This window comes from Bombus terrestris, chromosome 10 (genome assembly GCF_910591885.1).
Source record: "Bombus terrestris chromosome 10, iyBomTerr1.2, whole genome shotgun sequence".
Taxonomy (NCBI): Eukaryota; Metazoa; Arthropoda; class Insecta; order Hymenoptera; family Apidae; genus Bombus; species Bombus terrestris.
The window spans coordinates 5,438,091-5,461,844 of record NC_063278.1 but is presented as its reverse complement, the minus strand read 5'-3'; the positions used below and the strand labels follow the sequence as shown (position 1 = coordinate 5,461,844).

The window sequence follows — 23,754 nt, the reverse complement described above, 5'->3', positions numbered from 1 at the left end:
CTAAATACACATGAAAACATATGCATATTAGGTACACTAAATATACTAAATATACATCTGCACACTATCTAAATAAACCACAAGTCACCACAATAAACCACAATCACTTTGTCTAGTTTAATAGCCAGAAAAGTCTCCACGTTGACGCTCGATAAATCATTTTAAGTTATATTTCAGCTCCTCCAGATTCACGAGGTATCCGAGCACTTAAGATAAAGTGGACGTTCGATCAATACGGATCGGTTATCGTTGCTTCGCTTAAACCATCAACCACGCTAGCCAACCCCTAGACGAAGGTTATTAAGTTTAAAGTTTGATCGGTCGTCTCAACGAGGAATTATGTATACTGTAAAACAAGTGCTCCTCTTCGCCAATAATTTCGCACGGTTTCAATGGAATTCGCAAACGTTTAAAACACGTCAGAAGCATGCACTGGTTTGAACATGTTGCAAAAGAGATATTCGACAAAGTGTTTACAGTGTCGACGACATTCAATCTACCTGCTGGACGTTTGTACGTACGATCTAACCCTTTGCAAGCTGAGACTTTGGTATCGTCAACGGAACAGCCTTTCCATTTCGCCACGATACGATACAAAGACTCGCGTTTGATTTGTTTGGCTTTTACACATTACCGGTATCACATGGTTAATTCTTCGCGAATCCAGGAAACAATTTAATTGCCGAATGCTGAGAGATTTGCAGGATTATCGTAAGCCCCGTTTTACTCGATCAGGTTTCAATACCATTTAACGTTAGCTGTGTTGATAGTTTTGTTAATACTGGAGATTATACAGAATATATGTATAAGGATTTAGTAGGGCGATTAGTCCAGGATGGATTAGGAATTTACACTTTTCAGTATAAAGAGTTACTTTTATTTTTTTTTTATAAAACACCATTATGTATGTATAGTTGTAAGAAAAACGTTACATTTTTCCAAGTTATGGAAAGGTATCGTAGCGAGGGATAAAGTTATAATTTAATTATGAAACCGAAGGGACGATACTTTTAAAAGTTAAAATATGCGATTCCATCTAAATAAATGGGAATTTGATACTTTGAATAACGTCGTTTGACGGACAAGTAATATCTCACTATATCTTCTTGTAATAAGTTTTGCAACAAATACAATAAATTATTCTAGGAGTTGCACTTGTTTCAGAATTTATATATAGTTATTCTTCTTTTGTACCATAGCCCAAAAACCTATATTCTGTCTGAAATTTTTAACGCTCAGAACCTCGTTCGTTATGTGTAATTATAAATATTCGTAGGAAATTCTAGTTTGCCATAAATTACTCGAGCAATTTGTGAAAATTTATAGTATTCGAGGCATGAATACCAGGTAACAATGTTGGGAAGTTAAAAAGCAACAGCAATTACAGCGGGCTAAATCACTGAGCGGACTTGGAAACCGGCAGACGTTAATTTCCACTTGACTCTCGAACTCGGCTCTAATTAAATCCACTTTAAACTCGAATCGTTTCGTCGTCGCTACAATTAGAAGTCACTCGAAGGTGTGCGGGGGTGGTCAACCTCCTTTCCGGAAGACTCGATTGCAAAGCATTCGCGAATTTCGAGGCCAAACTTCGTTAGCTTACCGTTTCCAACGAGGAAGCAAATCAGAGCAAACAGAGAAATTCCCGTTCCCATTCTCTTCTCTCGCGAAGAAAACAAGAACACGCCCTGAAAGTTTTTTCCTGCCTTTCGGGCGTAGTCAATGATTTAACGAGCTTGGAAATAATTTTTTCTCCGGTAGAATATACAGATATTTTGTAGATATATATACGTACTGTCACGACAACAGTCAAAGAATTTCGAAAATCAAAATATTCCAACTACACATTGATCGAATGAAAAATTGCTATCATTTCAGAGTCGTTCTGTTGGAAGGAACGTTTCATATAAAACAAGACACCCGATTATTTATCACATCGTGCACTCGCACTTGTTATTTTTATCATACGTTTTCGTACGTTTCTTGCGTAGGGATGTCAGCACAAAGAAAGAAACGATGTTGGAAAAGCGTTCTATTGAAATTATCGACACCAACATATCTGTAAAATGCAGAAAATGAGTCAAAAAATGCCGGAACCTTTCGTTGATTTAATATTTGCCAAGAAATAGAGGAGGTTTTCGTAAACTTGCCTCCATTCAGAGTACTCGCGCAGAGAATGTTCAGTATATAACAGAAATATAAAATATCAAAAGATCAATAAAAAAATACAAATACTTTCCGTAAGTTCAATATTTGCCAGGAACCAGAGAGTAAAAGAAAGAGAGAGAGAGAGAGAGAGAGACGAAAAAAGGAAGACGGCAAACTCACCTCCCTCCACGTAAATCACATACAATACACCTTTATCCACTTCAATACGCGGCTGAACGGTTCAAGCACCTTCTGGACGCGATTCAACGATTCGAAGGGGCTGGTTGCTCGAAGCGGTTGATCAATTGTCTCGTAAATCGAAAGATTCGGTTCTTTTTTATTCGTAGGGTGCCTTCGACGTTGAAAATTTGCGGACAGGATGGCAGGATCGAGCCGGGAACCTCGGCCAGGCCCTAAACGACAATCTTCATCCCTCGTAAGTCGTCGCGACAGACGAAGCTGGTCTTCGTTCGATTAAAGGGCTGCTTCGAACGACGAAGGGAGAAAGAGAGAGGAGGGGTGGTGGTTAGGTTGGCGTCGCGATCGAGATGAGCGATCTACAGGCCACTCTCGAGTTCTCCCTCGAGCTCTGCAAGTTCTACAATGTCGACCTGTTCCAGCGTGGGTAAGCGGATTCACCAGCCATTCTCGAGGACGGGATGTGTGCGCGACGGCTGGTTGCGTAATTTGCAACGGCTTACCTATCGCCTCTAAGCTTATCGACGATTTCCAATTTCGCAGGTATTACCAGATACGAACTGCCCTCAGAGTGTCGCCCAAACTGCCTGTCAAGGTGGAGGTTAACCAGTTACGCAACCGTGAGTACTTCTTTTGAATTTCAGTGATTTTTCAGAGATTCGGATAGGCTTAGGTTTAAAATATTACAAATCAGTGTGCAAATGTTTACGAAAAATAAGATTTTCTAAACTTCTTCCATTATCGTTTGATCGTTTTCGTTTCGTTAAATGCAGTAGACGGTAGAATCGCGTTTGTACGAACTAGTTGATGCTCGGGCTCTATCATCACAAATACGATCGAAGGTAATTTCGTGTTACGTCCGGTGACTCTTTACGTAAACCAGAATCCATGCCTCGGTCGAAGCGGCTATTGGCTATGCAGATATAATTAGCCGGATCGCAATAATCCTAAGGAACTGTCATAAAACTAAGCATTTGTATGTTATAATTGTTATAAAATATATTCAAGTGGAGACGTTCCTTATGATTATTGCTCCATCAGATAATGGGAAGGTCGAGCTTTTCCCATGTTCAACGATCATTTCCACCCACAAGCGACCGGTGGTAGGGCCACCAATACCCAGCAATAGTTTTGTCTCTGCGACAGCATCGTAACCGAACTTCACTGATTTATCTGCCTCAGATCAGTCAACATCTCTTGACTGATTTCTCATCCCTTGATCGATCAATGTCTTGACCGGTTTTCGTCCATTGATCAATCTTCAATCGTAACTTACTATTCACACGTCTTTCAGAATACGTCTACACGCACCACGCGTAACTCTTTATATCCGCAAAGTTGTTGGAATAAAGTATATATCATAACCTATTATTTTAATGTTATAATCAGTCAACCACCTCTATCATCCTAAATGAAGTAGGGGATTGACCAATTCGTGGCGTCGATTATCGAATCCTAACGAGAATTTACGACTCTCGTTGACGCGATCTATAAACACTGACTGCGATAAGGAATATATTAATATAAGCGATCATTTGTTTTTGCTCGAAATAAGTATTTAAATTCTAATATAATTGAACTAATATGAAAGAAACTGGAGCGAATGGTTATGTAATAAATTCCTATTATCGAAACTGCTCGACTGTCTGAGCTTCTTCGTCCTGTTCGAACAAACGAGATTCTACCGCACAGCAGAATTCTATTTATCAGAACGAAATTTTAGTTAATACCCGATTAATTGAACTTTTGCCGATTGAATTCACTCGTCTGAATATGAACTGCTATCGTGTGAGCAAAAAGTAGTAGATAGTGAGAATAATGAGCGAGGTTTCCCAACAAAGTCAGATAAATGGAGTTTTTTGTCGTACTTAAAACGTAGCCGAATATTTCAATGACAAGCTCTATATAACGCTAGAACAACATTTCATTCGAATAATCGCCAACTGTGACATCCACGCGCTTCATTAACGTCACCCACGCACCCATATCCTCTAACCAAACTAACAATCTCCTCGCCGTCTTTCTTTCTACTTGAAAGAACCAAGGAAAAGAAGCAAATGGTAACCGAGTTTCCAGAAATTACCAGCCCTCTGCCGCGACAACGCGTGTCCGGCGAATCAAAGAACTTTCCTCGTGGAGGCAGAAACTTCTGTGGCACCGATGGCGGCAGAAAACTCGCTCGAGTTCACCCCAGCGAGTTAGACAACGGCTGCGACTAGAATTTCCAACTAGTTCAAACCTAGCTTGCACTCGATAGCGTTAGAAAGTTCCCTGAATCGCTTGTATCGCGTTGCCACCCTTCATTGTGCATCGAAACTCGAGCTTCTCTCTTCTATCTCGTGAAAACGAATGAAAGAAAGAAAACCACGAGACGTTCAACGTGAAACGAGCGTCTGTCAAGTCCGACAGGCAATCGGAATTTCGATTTGGAAAATTAGACGCTGAACCATACACTGGACCAGATTTAAATAATCTGTTATAAAACGTTCCAACGTTAAATAGTGAAAGACTATTTTTCATCAACGAGTATTTTAATCCTCCAATAATATCATTAGATAACAAATAATGATAACGTATGCTCGATTATTGAAATTTAGGGTATTGTATTTTATTTTGTATTTTATATCCTGCTGGATATGGAGATTAATAACAAGATGAAATTGAATTAGAAATTCGACAATCGAGCGATTCAACTGAAAATTATCACGGTGCCCAATAAACGGTACCATGAAAGCAGAGTATCTAATTTGATTTTGTATTTTACATTCTCCGCAACAGAGGCGAGTAAAAATAAAATTAAATTAAAAGTTCAACCCTAAATTTTTACGGGTCCCACTAGTCCAATGATATCATGAAAGTTAAGAATTGCAAATACGCAAGTACTTTGCGGTACTTTATCCGATGTGCAGATACAGAAGAAACGTCAACGATCATTGTTCTAGACTCGTTGGAGGCGCCTGGGACCAGCAAGCGCTTTCAGATCCTCTACAGAAACGAAGAGGTGACACTCGGCACCTCGGTCTTATTCCGAGCTCACGTGCTGGTGCACAGTCACAAGATCGAGGAGGTTCTCTCCCGCACCCACTTCAATCTCGGCGTCGAGCTATGGTTCAGCGAGCCGACGCAACCAGGAAACATGGCCTGCGTGTCGTCTAGGTAAGATAATCGTCTTGGTGTATCTCGAAACGTACTATCATCTTGCTGTACCACTGTCATTTGGTAGACGGTAGTGATATGTTCGCTGACCGCGACGATCGTTTCAGCGTCGCTCGTGAAAAGAAACGATATTGCGGTTTCGTAGGATTGCTACATGCGACTTGCTATACAAGAATCGTGAGAGTCCGATGTTCGTAACGTAACGAAGACAGCGAAGAGAAGGAGTAGTTACGTTTGAAGTTAATTCGTAGACTCTTAAGCTGCGTCTACGCCATATACTAAGACATATTATACGTATAGCGAAGTTGTATAACGCGTTAAAGAAACCAAAAGAAAAATCTTATGTAATAACGCTATGCATATATACAGAGTATTTTAAAAATAGGTGATTAATTTTTGGTATCGTGTTCTATTCGTTTTAAGCACAAAGGGATGTGATACGAACGCTTAAGTCTAAAGATATTTCTTTTTCAAGATATAAATACTTTTTAATTGCAGGACTTTTTAATAACAGCATTGTTAACATCTTGTATTTACAAGAATAAAATGTAAAATGATGGTAATATTAATTAATTACATTTTCCTCGTGTGTACTCTGCACTGAAACAATGCATTTGAAACACCAAGTCACACTAATTAAACGTAAATCACAATCGTAAACTTGTCATGTGGATTGTTATTATGAAATCTAATTTCATTTTAGTCTGTGAGAAGTCATACTGGTCAGCATTATTTTCTTCATTCTACTGCTAGAATACGTATGATTAGAATATTAAATTACATTTATGTATAGGATCACAGAAATGGATAGAAATTACGAATGTCCTATATGTTTTAAGACACGTGTTCAAATTAACGAATTTACGTTAAATTAATATAAAGAATAAACTTGACGAAGACCAGCCTCTGTGAGAAAGAAAGTAATAAATACCGAAAGAGTATCTCCCATATGTTTCCCAAAAAGCGACAAAAATTCTTCTTAAAAAATTGAACATTTAATTGCAGGAAACTTTGTAATTCGAAGTAGGCAGTCGTTAAAATCACATTACAATTTCCGTAACATAGTTTGAATATAATGCACGAGGAAAAGACGTAATGCTTAGTTGTTGAAGGAACACCGACCTCTACAACTTGCATAAATTTCTTCCGCCCATTATGCCTAGGCAAAAGTACACGACAAGAAAGCAGAACTTCCCCACAGACCTAATAGATGGAGAGATCGATAACCTTGGCCGCGTACGCTTTCATGTTCTACCTTGAAGGTTTGACGAGCTTCGTTTGCTTTTTGCTTTATAGGGCGTTGCAGCTGAACTTCGCGCCCACGAAGGGGCTTCACTATCATTTGCCGGTGCTCTTCGACTACTTTCATCTTGCCGCCGTCTCCATCACGATTCACGCCTGCCTCGTGGCCCTTCATCAACCTTACATCAAGTCGGTAACAAGTTGAATTTTTTCTCGAGTCATATTCCTTTCTCAAAATATAATTGCAAAATATTTTTATTTGCGTACGTATACACGATTGTTAACGATAAAAATTTCTCTTTTCCGCATACGAACGCTGATTTCATTGTACCGTGTTGCACGTAGGAAGAGCATACTTCATTATGTCCAGAGCTGGTAAGTTTGAAATTTCGTGTTTCCTTTCTTTTTTACAATAAAAATGACAAATTTATGGAAACAGTACTTTTAATGCAAATAACCATTTTTTTTTTTAGTTTCTTCTCTTTTGATCAAGTTCTTTTCTTTTTATTTTCAATTGTCTATTTTGGTGATTTCTGATGTTTTAAGATTAATAAAGATTGGACATTAACAGAGAAAGGAGAAAAGATATTAATTATTGAAGAATATATTGTTAAACGAGCTTTGATTATTACTTTTATATGTTGTTTATTTTACATTGTTTAAGTTGTATATTATATTTGAAATATTTGCATGTATGTATTTATATATAAATGTTTATGCTTTTAAGTTAATTTTATGTTTTACGTATGTTTATATATTGTAATGTGGTTATCTCATATTAGAAAGCCAATTAGTGGCTACAAGAATGAAATTTTTAAAATGGTGTTTTCTTTGCTCATTAAATTGCACAAGAGACTGTAACAGGGGGACTTTTTTGTAGTCGAATTGAACGTATAATATAATAAAGTATCAAAGGGGCATTATTTCTGAATTAATTAATTCTTTGAGTACAGAATCCTTTTTAATGGCTGTGGGAAAAATATTCTTACCAATTATTCGAACACACATGTTCCCAGTATTATTATAGTGGAAGCATTCTTCTTTCAGATTTTTATGGAAAAGCACATTTATCGTTTGATTAGCTAATAAATTATAGTCGAAGATTAATAGTTAAATCGAAGGCTATGAAATATCAAATATCCTCTGTTATGACTATTAATAAAATAATTTATTATACGCAGAATAATAATAGAAGAATAATAAAGTAATAACAAAATAGTGATAGAATAATAGCGAACTATGGTAATTTTAAGTTTCATAATTTCATATAAAATTCCAAATGTCGAAATTGTGAAAACAATAAAAATCCACACAGTGAAAAATTAAATGCATAACCAATTCACAAATTTAAATTAAATCATGTCCGACCTCCTAATCGTTTCAATCAAAAAATTGTATTCCATTTGTAGTGACAATGCGAGTTCGATTGTGTTTTAATTTAACATCGCGACAGGGTAATTAACCGAGTGATATGCTTGCAGCGCGCCGCGTGGAGGGAAACCGTGGCTACAATTTAAACAGACTGCAGCAAACGGGGATAACAATGCTCAGTTAGGAAATATCGTGAGTTCATGCACGAGTTTCATTAAAATTTTTAATTGATAGTTTAGCTGCTACAGAAAGAAAGATCAAAAGAACGCTCGCAACAAGATATTCGTAACTATTGCAGGAAACAACAACGAGATGCGTTGGTTCAGCCACGAGGATACAACACGCGAAATTAGTTCAACAGGAAGTAATCAGGTTACTTTTGGCCGCGAGGGAATCTTTGCTCAACGACTTAGCTGATTTAGCGCGTCTGCTACCTTCTTGCCAGCAAAGAGCGCTCGAGCTTGCTCAGAACACGCACAAAGAAATTACCAAGGTCGGTACTGCTTCTCAGATTTTCTTACAAAATTCTTTGTTCTAGGCATGTAAATTATTCCACGTCGCTTTTGACAAAATTCGACTTCTATTTATGGAACATAGAGTTAGTCAGCGAAATTATTTCTATTACTTGTTACAATTCAATTGTGGATCTTTGTGCTTTATATCTCTATGAATACAATTAAGATACTAGGTAAATAACAATGTTAATATTATCAGGTAATATAAATATTCGAACTTGAAGACATCAAATTGACTTACACGTGTAATATTTTTCGTTTTGTTTTCTGTGACTTCTCTGTGGAAGATAGTGGTTGTGCTGTAGTTACAGATGATGGACACGGAGGAGACTGATGTCGCCCAACTCTGCGCACAAAATATCGTTCTTTGGCAACATTTTCTGGAAGCGTTCTCCGGACGCGAGGCTGTTCATCAGCATCTTGCGAGGATCCATCATCAGCTGAGGGTAAAACGCACGATTTATTGTCTTGTTTTATTATCTGACAGATACACCATAGAATTACGATGAAACTTCGTTTCAAATATTCTAAGAAGGTACCACCTTATTTAAATCATTAATTAGTCGCAAATTCATAGGTGAAACGTTTTGCGGAAGGTTTCTTCGTGCTAGAAAACCCTAGGACATCCGCATGGGGCTGTTACGATGCGAACTACCAGTCGTATCAAGCGGTGAGCGAAGCGGCAAGAAGATCGCGATATCTGTCCTCGTTGCCTCCGCTCCCAGTGCACTGTCCGGAATTGGACGGAGATCTTCACTCTCTGCCTTTGATCTTCGAGGATCAGTACGTGGATATGAAGCAGAGGCACAGAAACAGCGGCAAGTATCACTTTGATGAAAAGAATGAACGCGATATAGCTTCGTATCACGAATGATCAACTCTTTTGTACGATGATTATAACACAGGATCAAAATTTTGTTCTCGTTAGCCAAGCATTTTTACTAATTTAATTGCAACCAACAACCGTTGTATATGTATATCATCAAGATATTCTCTATTCATACAAATATTATCAAGCAAAATTGTCACAGGCCATAGGGATTGCTACCCATAAAGCATCCCTTAACTTTTTCAAAAATTAATCAAACGGCAAATGCTCGTTCCAGTTCCCGGCATCGACGACTGCAGTTGCGGCATAGCAGCAATCCTAGAGTCGCGATCCATGGGAATCTGGTCACCAAGGAGCGAAGGCGCGGCTCAGGATATCGGTTCGGTCCAAGGTCGTCTGATGCTCACTCCATCCACCCTTCCTGCCAGGCACAGCAAATCCTTGGACCAGCTAGGCCCAGACATCGCTCCAGTTCAGCCAAGGACATCGCCAAAGACGCTTCCTCGATCCGTGTCCACGCAGCTGTTTCCAAGACAGAGAGGCGGGGCGCGAAACGTTACTCCACCAGCGACAGTTCCTTCAAGAGGAAGGCAAAGGTCGACAGCGCCGTCCAGTAGCACGCTTTTCCCTCCTTCGGGGCAGCAAGCCTGCTCCGCTCCAAACCCATCCCTAGGATCGACACCCGTGATCCCGTTGCCTCGCGCCAAGTCTACGCAAATGTTGGTGTTGCCCAGACAACAAAATGATCCTCAGAACACCTCGATAACGTCGCTCCTCGCGGCTATGTTTCCTGAATTACCGCCAGGAGGACAGTTACCTGGGTACAGACCGTCGAACAAGTCCTGCGAACAAACTCTTACAGTACCCACCTGTCTGGGAACGACGGACCATGCTCAGATGACAGATTGTTGGAGCGAGAATAAGGCTCCTAATATTAACGAAGGTACGGAGATGGTATTCTTTTGCGGAGGAGGATTCTTTGATTCTTTGAGAGTAAAGTTTATGAAGAAGAGAGTTTATGAAAGATTGATCGACATAGATCAGTTTGGGGAAATATGAAATTGCACTTATATCTGGGTGCATTACTTTCTTTTCTCTGATATCTTCTGTTAAGATTTCTGAGCGATTAAGTGTAATGCAGAACAGTAAACGTCAAAACTAAAACATTAAATCTTTATGATTCTCATATAAATATTCATATAAGTCATCTTGAGTAATTCCATTAAGATTTATATATTTAATATTTAATATTCCAATCGATATCAATGTCATCCTATACATTCGATATGCTTCTCGATAATGTATCATATAATTTATGGTTTTCATATTATAGTATATGGTAAGATTATACCAAATGAAACATTAAGTCATCTTACATAACATATTTATTCCACTGCCTATCAAGAAGCTCATGAATTAATACACTATCTTTCATTACTCACGATATAAAAATCCAAGTAAATATTATTGGGATGATATTCGAATATTGATATTCACGTGTTTGTATTTGCAATAGACGATAAAAGTACATATCTCTTTATCGAAAATAATGAAATGCAAGTGAATAATTCTGTATAATGTTACGGAGTGGCTATTTCGTAATGAATCCGCTCATTCGCTAGTATGGTACATTCTGTACAACTCTCCATATTCTCTACATTGTCCCCGGAACACTCCCTTTGAGCTTACGGAAAAAACACTCGCTCTGAACTCTCATTCGCTATACGCGGTTCACCCTTAAGAGACCTCACCCCTACGTGTGTACACGTACACAACCGTACACTCATACTCATCGCACAACTTTTACGTAGCGTGCATTTTTGAAATTTTTATTTTTTACGGCTCATACTCCGCTTAACAGCTCTTTCTTCTTTGCATTACTCACTCAATAAAGTTTATGACACCCTTTAGAAAACACCTCTATGTTAATATTCTACATTCTCTAGTACCTGCAATCAACAAGGTTTTCCTCTTTCAGAGTATTTATATCGTTTATATTATAGAAAATATATTATATATTCAGGAAATATTAAATATTGATATGAAATATTAAAATATTACATTTAAGTTATTTACACTATCTATGTTATTATAAAACTAATTCACAAAACTTTCTAACAAATCCTAGTACATCCAATCATAAGTACTTATTTGCCTTTATCTATTTCAGTAATGGTTAAAACGTTATTAACTGCTTATTGAATTTTTATCCATTTTAATTTTACTAAGCGTTAAATTGATCAAGTCGTTAACTATTGCTCTACAGATTACCATTCTCTGGATACAAGAAGAATTCGGCTAGAGCCACGCAGTCACCGATTACCAACGCGTCATCCACTGTCGACCGCCAACGACCAAAACAACTTACTACCAACAAAAGCGAGCGTTAATGGCGACACGTTTCTCCCAGAACAACAACCGCTTCACACAGCCACCCTGGACAGAGTGACCTATCGAGGAAATTCCCGTAAACAAGCGCATCAAACAGGTGACAAGTACAGTCAAACGAATGGTCTAGAGTCTCGCAGGTATCACACAATTGGTAAAACTGGGTCCGGGCTAAATCAGCGAAATCGGGAGATTCAGGATTCAATGAACGGCGGAGGGTTGCCCAGCAGTCATTCGATGATGGCTGATCCTTTGTACAAAAGATCCAATTACACGTCGACAACTACAGACTCCTTCTTCTATCGAACAAATGGCACCAGTGGGAGGACACGTGGAGAACCAGAGAGACCAAGGAGACCAAAAAGTACAGAAAGATTAGTAGATGACGTTGATCGTAACGAGTATTGTGATTTTCGAAGAGAAAGACCAAGAAGAAGAGAGGAGAGGTCTGCTGTCAAGAGCTCTCGTAATGGTGTCGCGCCTTCTTACGGAGAAGCAGAGAAACATAGGAGGCCACATAGCGAAGATAAGATGCAAGAATTAACTAACGAGATGTTTTATAAGGTGATGACAGCTATGTCTGAACCGAAGAAGGAACAACGTGTGGAGAAGAGGAAGGACAGGCATGGAAGAAGACCGCATTCCGCGCCTGTTCTGGATATTGATCATCCGGCTGAGGAGAATAAGAAGTGTAGTCATAGGAATAGGAAACCAGCACCTCCACCTCCAGCTTACCAGGATCCTGCGGTGGCTCCGCTGCCAAAGTACAGGCCTCCGCCTCCGGTAACCACGACGAGCGTGCTGGGGGTGGAGAATAATAATAAAATTATTCTGAAGGTAGTATCTCTTACGTTCTTCTTTGATAATTCTCTATATAAAATCTTCATACATGAAAATTCTTTCTCCATAATTACAGGTAGAGCCCATCAAGTCTCCCATGGAGGCGCCAGCAACGAATGGAACAACACCATCCGACACCTCCAGCGCTGTTCCAGCGCCAAGCGTGAAAAGACTGAGATGTGCGAGTGTGCCAGTGGCGCAGAACAAAGTTGTGGTACCACGAAGCGCAGTGTCGTTACCTTGCATGCCCATACGCGACAGCAAGGACAGCCTTAGCAACAATCTTCCCGTCATTCCGAATCCTCTCAGCCCGCCGTCCAGCAGACCGAGTAGCCCAACGATGAGCTCCAGTTCCAGTAACCTTACGTCCGAGTGTTCCGGATGGGTCAGCAGCGGGGACACGTCTAGCTCCGAGCAGCGTCGAAACGCGAAGCTATCGAGCGAACAGCTTCGTCAAAAATTGTCAAAGATCGTACCAAGAAAGGAAAGACCCGCTCCAACGAAAGAAAGCGTAGAAGAGCATTCGTACGAAGAAGTACGACTTCCGCCTCCAAAAATGTTCCAGGACGAACCACCGCCTCCGGAGGAATTTCGTGATCCGCCTGCTATCATCGATAATCCTTTGTATCACGTTTACGAGACGGTGAAACCGGTTAGAAGTCCTAAACAGACGAAGACTGCGCCGTGTAGTCCTCAGAAGAATAGAGATAGGGAGAGGGAGAGGGAGAGAGATAGAGATCTTCCATATGGAGCTAGAGATATTTGTTTAGATTGTTATCAAGAGGGCAAGGAACTGTTACAGTCGATTCAGGATGATTCGATTAATTTTAAAAAATGCAAGGAAGCGTTCAAGAGGCAGATGAGCTTCTCAGGGAAGATTTACAGGTGCGTTGACGATTATACAGGATTTCTTGTGAGATTTGATTTCGCTGGTTTGGTGGGGTCGAAGCTTTTCGTTTGATAATAAGATTGTTGGCTGATCAAGTACAATGGATGAACGATGGTTTGATATCATTCATTCATTGCGTTGTTAAATTAACGACAGCTCTAAAGATGATTAATTATTCCTGTCATTTATGACGGTTTGTTTAACTGTATCGTATCGATCAGATGAAACACGAGGCACTAAATGCAATATGCGTGTGATAAAATAATCTTGAAAGTTTGGAGTAAAGTGTTTGTTTGAATAGCCTTCTAACGCTTTACCAGATTATAATTCATTTAGCTGAGGATTTAGCGGCGTACATTAAATATTTTTACTTCAACACCGATTAGTTATATAGTTTAGCTACCAAGTCCTTTGGCCTTCATATAGTCCCTTCGTTATAACACGTATAATTTCACAGCGAAAATTATGATTTTCTGTATTTGGTTGTTCGAAAAGTTCGTAATATTTAGGGAAAATTTAAAGCTAATATATTTCTACAACATTAACATTTCATTTAACTTTTAAGTTTCCTAATGATCAGAATAAGCGACCATTGAATATTTCAGTTAAAACAATACTTTTGCCTTGCGTTTGAGAAAAATGATATTTTGCTCAATAGACAAGATTTTAAGGACGTCTTTTTTAACTTTCTAAAACAATAGGCGTCTTACCATTTAATTTAGAAATTTTTTATGATATCTGGTACCAGATGTTTGAATGATATTACAAGCTTTGATTTAAGCACGTATTATTAAACAATTATTTTTTTACAATTCACCAGTGCTCCCTCTTTACGCGTTGCAGTTGATAGCTAATTTTCATCGAACTCAATATCTTATTGATTACCAGAAATTCATAATAAACCACCTTCTCTCAATCTCATAACAAACAGCATCCACCTAATCTCATCTTAACAATCTCGCAAGAAAATATTTCTAACTATTAAAAATATTTCTTAACTATTAAAATATAAAAACGTCTTATTAAACAATTATTTCTTTACAATTCACCAGTGCTCCCTCTTTACGCGTTGCAGTTGATAGCTAATTTTCATCGAACTCAATATCTTATTGATTACCAGAAATTCGTAATAAACCACCTTCTCTCAATCTCATAACAAACAGTGTCCACCTAATCTCATCTTAGAAATATTTTCTTGCGAGATTGTTAACTATTAAAAACGCTACGAACTTTCCAAACAACTGAATAACTCCAAGCCAAACTTTAATATCGTGCAATTATTTTCGCCTATTTTTCTTTCTCGCCTTTGTTCGCAAGCATCCGTGCCATTTTCTATCTGCCTTTTTGAGTTCGGCGATGGCTTTCTTCTGTCACTTTGTGTTTTTTCGTAGTTAAGTTTCTCTTTGTCTACCTTATCCCCTCTAGAGAACACAAGGAAGCGCAGTTGCGTTTCCATAAACGTGCCCATTCCTTTGGATACGGTGACTTCCTGACCCCGTCGTCGGTAAAACCTCTAAGATCGAATGTGCCTCTTAGTGATTATCCGACCCTGGCCTCGACCATGCCGTACTTCCACATCAGCAACGAGTACCGGTTGTTCTCGCCGGAAGGAGCTCATCTGATTATCTGCGTGCACGGTCTCGATGGCAACCCTGCTGATCTTCGTTTGGTCAAGACGTACTTGGAACTGAGTCTTCCCGGAGCGCATCTAGATTTTTTAATGTCTGAGAGAAATCAAGTGAGATTCGTTTTATTATATTTTATTAGGAGGGCAGAATTTTTCTCAGTTTGATTTATATAAGTAATAGAAGCATTTATTTATTATGAATGTTTTTTTTTAATTTATTAGATTGCAAGATATATTTCCTAGCGATTTTGAATGGAAATTAGCTTTGCACGTTATGTTTTTGTGAATACGAGGAGATCGGTCTTTTGCATTTCTTCTTCATCAAACAACTATTAATTAATTTTGTTTTTCATGGCTCAACTAATTTTCCTATAACGTCGATGACAATCGAAATAACTTAACTGTAAGTGACATCGAGGAAAACGGAAAAATTATGTCGATGTTGATCGAAGATGTTATCTGCAAGTTTAAGAATGAAAAATATTATAAAATATTTGAGATACATATACATTCGTGTGAGATTGAGTTTGAAGTAGAATCGCCATAGATTTGATATCTCAAAGCGAGTCTGAATTAGAAACAAAAATGACTAGAAGCAAGAGTGAAAAAGATCGTCTATTCGAAAGAAGTAACGAACGTGTGTTAATAAATTGCACATTCTTATGTTGTACGGAAAGGGTGACACATTTTCGGATTTCGATACAATGACGGATCGACTGGTAGCCGAGATTCTGCATCACATCGAGACGTCGGGCCTGAACCCGACGAAAGTCAGCTTTATTGGACATTCTTTAGGGACCATCATCATAAGAAGCGCTCTGACGCGGCCTCAATTACGGCCGCTTCTTCCACGTTTACACACGTTTCTCAGCCTAAGCGGTCCACACTTAGGTACACTGTATAACACCAGTGGATTAGTTAACGCAGGTAATGTCAGAAAATAATTCGTCTCTTCTGGTCGTTGAAAACGAAATTTTAGCGATTTTGTAAACATTTCTAATAATCTCGAAATACAAATTGCAACACATAAAAAGTTCACATAACAATTCCAAACTAGATGATTCTAAGAATGAAAGAACTTCTTTGTTTAAAAATCGTAAATTCCTATACGTTAAGACTTGAAACTGTTATTTCCAAAATAAAACTATGTCCTCAGGTATGTGGTTCATGCAGAAGCTGAAGAAGTCGGTCTCGTTGCTGCAACTGGCTATGAAAGATGCGCCGAATGTTAGACGGTCGTTCATGTTCCGCCTCAGTCAGAAGAGCAATCTCGAGAAATTCAAACACGTGCTGCTGTGCGGGAGCGCGCAGGATCGATACGTGCCGCTTCATTCTGCTCGTATAGAACTCTGCAAAGCCGCCGTACGGGATTCCACCGATCAAGGTAATCGAACTCCATTTATTTTTTCATTTATCTCTGATAATACGACTTTATCGAACGAGCAATCTTGGGAATAAGAGACTTCCATCAGGGGATCCTAAAAGGCTATCTGTTTTTTTCTTTTCTTTCTTTTTTACCAAAGAGTTCCACTTTCTTACGAAAGAAAAGAGCTTATTGGCTTTATGCCGAGGAACTATATATTATAATTTTAGCGTTCCAAACTTGACATTCTCTATGCTACAATGGAACGTGATTTGTTACTTCTAAGAACAATAAGAGTAGGACTTCACAACAGTTTTATAATAAAATACTTGGAAAGTAAAGATAGCGATTGTTGAGGTTGACTGATAGAAGAACGAGTGGATGAATTTGTAATGGAAAAATATATTGAAATAAGTATAGGTATCAGTATAAGTATTAGTGTATGCTGATCCATATCCTCACTCTTACAATGTTACAATACAATAGAGGAAGCTATGATAGGGAGCAGGTTCATATATTTATAGCAAAGGACATTACCAAAAAGTTGATCTTGTAGCTGTAGCTGAAGGCTACAAGAAACAGCAATAGAAATCTATTATACTTATAGCTCTTTTGTTTCTAGACATTGTAACCCAAAACAAAATTTATATTCAAAGGTACAATAATATGGACCTCTCCTTATTTCGAATCTTTTGTTTCACTAAATTACAAAAGCAAAGATGTAGAGTTTTTCTTCAACAACGATAAACATACAATTTGTACTGAATGTTAACTAGGGTTCTAATACTTAATGTATATATAATTTGATGGAATAATAACAGAATATTATGTTGAGTAGGATACCCTACCCCTATCGATAAAATAAATAAAAACAATGTGATGTTGTAGGTGCAGCATATCGTGAGATGGTGCACAACATCCTGTACCCGGTGATGTCCTCGTCAGGAGTAAGTTTAGTGAGGTACGACGTGCACCACGCGTTACCTGCGACGGCAAACGCTCTGATTGGCCGAGCCGCGCACATCGCCGTCCTCGATTCCGAGCTTTTCATCGAGAAGTTCCTGCTGGTGGCTGGTCTGAAATACTTCAGATAAGGAACGGACTGCCTAGCGACTTAAATGACGAATCGTTAAAGGAACGAGATTAAAAAATGAAGAGAAACTAGTCTAATACTAGCGAATTAACTAGCAACAGGGAGAGATGAACATAAAAAAAAAAAAAAGAGAAAAAAGAAGAATAAAGCCGAGAGCGGATTCTCGTAACTCTCCGTGTCGTCTTCGATCGCATTAGGAATAATTAGCGCGTCCTGCTCGATAATTGCCCCGCTTCTAAACTAAAATACCTTCGCCTCTTTTTTCAACGCTTGCTCCGTTTCTCTTCTTCCAAACGATGGAAAATCGGTCGTCCGATCGATCAGAAGCGGGGCAATTGCAACGTTTTTACACACAAGTGGCCACATCGTTCGGACATGTTTTAATATAAGAACGTCGTCGATCAGTTTCTCTCGTTAGGTTCCTAAGTGTCATTCCATCGTGGCGCCGTTCGAAGCGCGTCCCTCGCCCTCCATTTCGACGATTCATCGAGCCATCGAACGATTGTAACGTATTGTAACGAATGGACCTATGCCTGCGCGAAGAATGGGCCTACGTGAATGCTTGTTTCCGCAGCTGGCTCTTCTCTCAATGGAAGAAAATCACGAAACGAGCAGCTTGAGATTGGTTTAGGGTGGTTTCATGGTCAATCGTGTCGGATGTGTTCACTGTTATCTGAGACGAGTACGCGGGAGCATTTAGGAAAAATAGAGGATGAAACGTAGGATGATAGAGTGGGAATTTCATGGAAAATTATGTAGAAATGGCCGAGTTTTTATTATTGACGTGCTACGTTACGTGTACTTTTACTCCTCTGTAAGCAAACCGAATTATCAACGATTCCGAATGTCTTGAATAATTTAATTTCTATCGAAAGATCTTTTAACTTAACGTATGATTGTACAGTGCAATGTGCAGAGATGCAAAAACGTTTAGTGACGCCTACTAAAAAGAATACTGGGAATATAGTAATTTTCAACAAAGAATTCGATAAGAGTTTCCATTAATAGTAACAAAAATTCATGTGCCAATAATCTTCTCACTTACTTGTCATCTGACAAGGACCTTAGAATTTTCTCAGATTTGTCGAAGATCTGTAATCATAAAGAAATCAAACTTAAAAATAATCTTACTTGTATCGTCTGTAAGTTCTATGGATGAACATGTTTGCCTACGGAGGATTAATGATGACTCACAAGATCAAATCTTCTGACAATGAAATGAAATACTGATAGAAAATGATTTAGACGGTATATAGTAAATGGAATATTTGGTCAGTGATTTAACTTGAATTAAATAGGAATTGATGTACAATATCTAAATAGAAACTGGAATTGAAACTTCCTTTTTATGATGATGATTGTGATATATATATGAATACTGCTATAATAATGGTGCTCTGCTTCTTATCTATATCGTTGTTAGTCTGTATTCCATTAATTTATCCATAGAGATAGAATCTCTTTATTAACACTTGTGTAACAAACATTCCATTTTATTAATTCAGAGCTAAGACAATTTTTTCAAGTTTCATTTGCTTCTACGCATACACATACATATGTATACGTGTCTATTCGGGACATTTTTCTTGAAAACAACGCAACAATATTTCTCTATAGAAATGTCAATAATTTAACGTATATTACGGTAAGTTAAATCACTGGTTATGAGTCACTGATTAATGATAATGAACGTTTACGTAAGATTACAGAAACTACGCCAAACCATCCTAAAGCAATTGAAAACCAATTTAAATATCGAGTTTTCGGCCTATCGCAAAACCCGATGCTGTCGAGCAATTCCCAGGGTAGAAAAGAGGAATAGAAAAACGGGAAACGAATAATCAATTCATTGAAAGATAATCGAGACACGAATAAAGGATCGTTCGAACGATCCCCATCGACATCTATCATCGTCATCGACATCGATTCCAACCGGAAGATCCGTTTTAACATCACTGCGAAAAAAAGCACGAAGAGAATCTCTCGTTAACGAAATAATTAAACGAGAAAGGAGAAAATCGTGAACTCGCCTTTTTTCCCGCTTCTTTTTAAGACTCGAGAGAACACAGCGACGCATCGCATGACGGGTTTCACCGTGGCTGCTTTTAACGTAGCCTGGTGTCGAAAAAACAAAAAGAAAAAAAATGGAAAAATCTAAAAGAAACGGAAAAAAAATATACGATGTATATTATAGAAAAGGAAAAAACAAATGAAGACAATGCAGGCACACATTGTCTAGACGCTAGGAAAGTTACGAAACGCATGTCAATTGTTACTCTCAGATAAGTGTGAGTGCGTGCGGTGTGCGGAGGATGGATGAGACGCGTAAAGTGTGAAAGCAAGAGAGAGAGAGAGAGAGAGAGAGAGAGCGTGAGAGTATCTTAATTTAAAAAGAAAATAAAAACGAAACACAGAAAATAAAATACTAAGAAAATGGCAAACATTGCTGGAAGAGATAAGAAAAGAAGGTGTAGGGATACAAGGTACGACGAGGAATCTCGAAATGATCGTTACGTCGAAGAAACTTACAGATGCAAGATTTCAAATGTTTTTTACGTTCGAACGGTGATAGTGAAACGACGATAGTGAAACGACGATAGTGAAAATTAACGGACAGAAGCAAGACGAGCAAGAGGAATAGTAGAGGAATAAAAACACGAGGAGAACGAGACAAGTGACTAAACATTATCAGGTATATGAAATCCCTCCAATACTAGATCTCAATTGCTCAGAACAATCTAAGTAAAAATGTTATACATTTAATCGTAAAATCGAAGCAACGAAGACGCGCGGCTATGTCGCGTCTCTTAATTGCTGATCGTGAATGTCATCGAAAGAATGGGAGAGAGAGAGATACGTGTGCAATTTTGACGTTTTCCAAGAAGAAGAGGGAGGAAGGAGGTCATGAGTCGATGAGATACGCCGCGCTACGCCGATACGATTATGGCAATTTGATTTTTCCACGCGACTGGATGAAAGTCATTTCGTGAATTACATTGGTAGCATTTAATTTGTTGCTCCTTTTTACGAAGTGTGGCTAAATACTTTGATCAATGTGTTTGTCGATAATTGAGTTTATTTATTTATTTTTGTGAGAATTATCGTCGAAGGTAACGTTTTTTCATTGATTACATCTTTTTAAATTTTAAGCCTTTACTTATACCAAGTAACGCGATTATCAACGTATTTGTTAAATATCAATCTAATAATTCGTCTATAATTTACATCGATTATAAATATACATATATATATATTCATTACACGCTTTAAAAGTATTTGAATTAGTTGATAATTTTAATCAAAATTCAAATAAACTCTAACGTACAATTAAAATCTGGACACGTTGAAAACAATTTACAGAGCATTATTTGTAAACAATTTTTACATGATTTTCTATGCATGTAGCAAAGGAAAATTGCAATGTCGTACGGCGATTCTTCTTGTAATATCGTTAAGTGTAAACCCACTGCGCCCAATATAAACGTTTACCCATGAAATTGTCGTGTAAGCCGTTTACATCGTAAAGAAAATAAAAAAAAAAAAAAAATGAAAGAAAAATGTTGCGCGTACTCGCGAAAAATCGTGTAACGTTGTACACGTTCCGCGTCGCGCGATGTGTTGCTATACGATTCATCGGGATTCTAGAACGAGTACTGCTTCTTCAGGACCACAGTATCTTCGTATTAGTCTTCGTTCGTCCGAGTCTCGTACTCGTAACAACTGTCAAGCACAAAAGAGTTTTTAGAATTTTTCCTGTCCATCTGTAAGGTCACATCGTTTACGTTCATTTCTTCTTTCGCGCATTACGCTCTGTCGTTACTTACGATCGTCGGATTATCGAGCGTGCGTTAGGAGTGAAGAGAAAGCATTTGCATTTGAAAAGTCAGAGAATGGTTGTTTTTCTATTCTTTTAATTTAAATCGATGTTCCATTTGATATCAAAATATAGACCCAATTTTACTACTCTAGATGATACGTATTTGTCTCAATACTTCATAAGGTGTTCACGCGATTGTTAAATTATTAACCAACCAATGGTTTTTCTAAACGACTAGTGTACAATCGAACGTGGAAAGGAACCAATTAATTTGCTATAAGGCAATTTTTCTCTCTTCGCTTCTTCTCCACTCGCGCGTCCCCATTGATTTCTCAGCCGTTGTTCGTCGCACACTCGCACGTATATCCTTTTTCTAATCTCTTTGTAATATCTCGAACGTGTCATCGCACGAACGATCGTTCTTCGACGCGATCTCGTTCTTGCGTCCTTGCAACGCATCTCTTTCGGCGTCGTGTTTTCCATGTATCGTGCCACTTCCAATTTGTTCTTCGATCGAAGAAATTGTTCGAGTTTACGCGAGAAGAGAATAAAGAGGCGCGCCACCTGAACAACGATGAAACACGCGTTCAAGCCCGTTTGTCGATCGATAGAAAGAGCGTATGGTGGCGAACTCGGCGCAAAGCGGTAGAAAGATTCGACGAAGCTAAATAGTGCGAAGAGTTCGAATGCGATTCTGGTCGAAGGAATTTTCAGTGCTGTCCTATTGTTTGCTCAATTGTACGTCGTTGTGTCTAATTGTACGTTTAATGCGCGTTCTAGTTAATCGCCAATCGATTTTGTACTCTTAACCCACACCACCGTAATGTTAAGTTTTTACCGATTTTACCGTTTCTACCGCAATTTCTTGGCTCGGCCATCGTAAAGATTAATGAAATGGGAAGATATTCGAAGATCATTGGAACTCAGATATGCCTGTTACCGATACAATTTTTAGCTGCCATTATATTCGAGCCATTTTGATACTGCAAGTATCGGAATCTTTCTTCTTATACGATAAACGTGAAAGCAGATTGAATTTATCTTACAATTCAATACGTTTATCGAAGATTTAAATCTCAGAATGATAATTAAGTTTTAAACAAGAAAGAGAATAAAGAACTATCGCTTTGGTAAACGTGTTAAAAGAATATCCAGGCATATCTACGTTAATCGATGAACATGATGGAAGAAACAAAGTAAACATTCATTTTTCTTGATTAGATAGAAGAAAAAAGAAAAGGAAGAATAATGTTAAACAAATTCATGAAATTCCTTTTCGTAATTAATATGTGAATTCGATAGAATTCGATAATGTAAATCAATTAAAAAATAATTATAAATGCCATGTCGCGTTAATGATACTTTGCTCCTTAATGGATTAAAAAATTCTCTTTGTCCCCTGTAGGGGCGTTGGCCCTTTACCTTTCGCTGTGGTCGCCGAGTCATCGGTTTTTCATCATTTTGTATTCGTCTTTAGCGACGCGATTTCGGCCAAACGCGAACGAAGAATGCGTTCTTTCGAAGTGAAAACGAATCGCGAACGTTCGTTAGAGCAGATTGAGAAAAGAGAGAAGGAATAAAGGAGAATGAAAGAAGTACGCGACTTGGATGGAAAACGGTATTTTCCAGGCGACCGATCGCGATTCTTCTTCTCTGGATATTGCACGATCGTTGGAATCGTTTCGATAGATCTCGTCGCTGTGTTCGTTGGACGAGAACAATCGTAAACAGCAGCGTCGTAATCGAAACGATATGTTCGAGTGTCGCTGGAATGCGAAACGATCGTCGATCGAATGGTTCACTGCGGAAGGAGGGGAGGTGAATAAAAAAACTATAGAGAAAAGAGAGGAGGATAGAAGGAGATAAAGGGAGGGGAATTAAATCGATGAAGAACGTTTGTAGTTGCGGTAACGCAATGTCAATGAACAAGTAACAACAATGTATACACTATACATAATATATGAATGCATATGAAAAGTGAATAAATCTACGTATACAAAAATGAGATAGATTAATAAAAAAAAAAAAGATTCAGTGTCTTATTGTTATTTTTGCCGATTCTCTATAGTTCGATCCTTTTGTTCCATGTTGTTTTACAATGAATTTTGTCTTTACGTTCTTACCAGAATTACCTGCATTTAAATTATCCTATGGATCTATGGATCGAACATTGAATATTATTTTATAAATTTTTAATTCGTTTAGCGATCTTGCTAGTCGAGTCGCGATGTGATCATCCCGTGACCAATAACGTCGAATCATATCCCTGATAGATGAC

The 23,754-nt window shown here is 38.3% G+C and overlaps 1 protein-coding gene across 4 annotated transcripts in view; it reads left to right on the top strand.

Moving 5' to 3' along the window:
- The window catches only part of LOC100642851, a 49,744-nt gene extending 26,263 nt beyond the window's left edge, over positions 1-23,481 (top strand). The window contains exons 2-17 of one of the 4 annotated variants that reach the window (XM_048409272.1): positions 2,496-2,773; positions 2,890-2,966; positions 5,289-5,502; positions 6,799-6,933; positions 7,090-7,119; positions 8,226-8,307; positions 8,414-8,608; positions 8,942-9,076; positions 9,208-9,448; positions 9,737-10,402; positions 11,726-12,684; positions 12,764-13,572; positions 15,113-15,314; positions 15,881-16,130; positions 16,360-16,587; positions 17,455-23,481. In XM_048409272.1, coding sequence (XP_048265229.1) covers positions 2,697-2,773; positions 2,890-2,966; positions 5,289-5,502; positions 6,799-6,933; positions 7,090-7,119; positions 8,226-8,307; positions 8,414-8,608; positions 8,942-9,076; positions 9,208-9,448; positions 9,737-10,402; positions 11,726-12,684; positions 12,764-13,572; positions 15,113-15,314; positions 15,881-16,130; positions 16,360-16,587; positions 17,455-17,660 — 4,506 coding nt within the window. In that variant the 5' untranslated portion in view covers positions 2,496-2,696 and the 3' untranslated portion in view covers positions 17,661-23,481. Of the gene's footprint in view, positions 1-2,495; positions 2,774-2,889; positions 2,967-5,288; positions 5,503-6,798; positions 6,934-7,089; positions 7,120-8,225; positions 8,308-8,413; positions 8,609-8,935; positions 9,077-9,207; positions 9,449-9,736; positions 10,403-11,725; positions 12,685-12,763; positions 13,573-15,001; positions 15,315-15,880; positions 16,131-16,359; positions 16,588-17,454 lie in introns of all 4 variants that reach the window. The other 3 variants (XM_012312657.2, XM_012312658.2, XM_003398279.3) reach the window with 3 other exon arrangements.
- Positions 23,482-23,754: the final 273 nt, after the last annotated feature.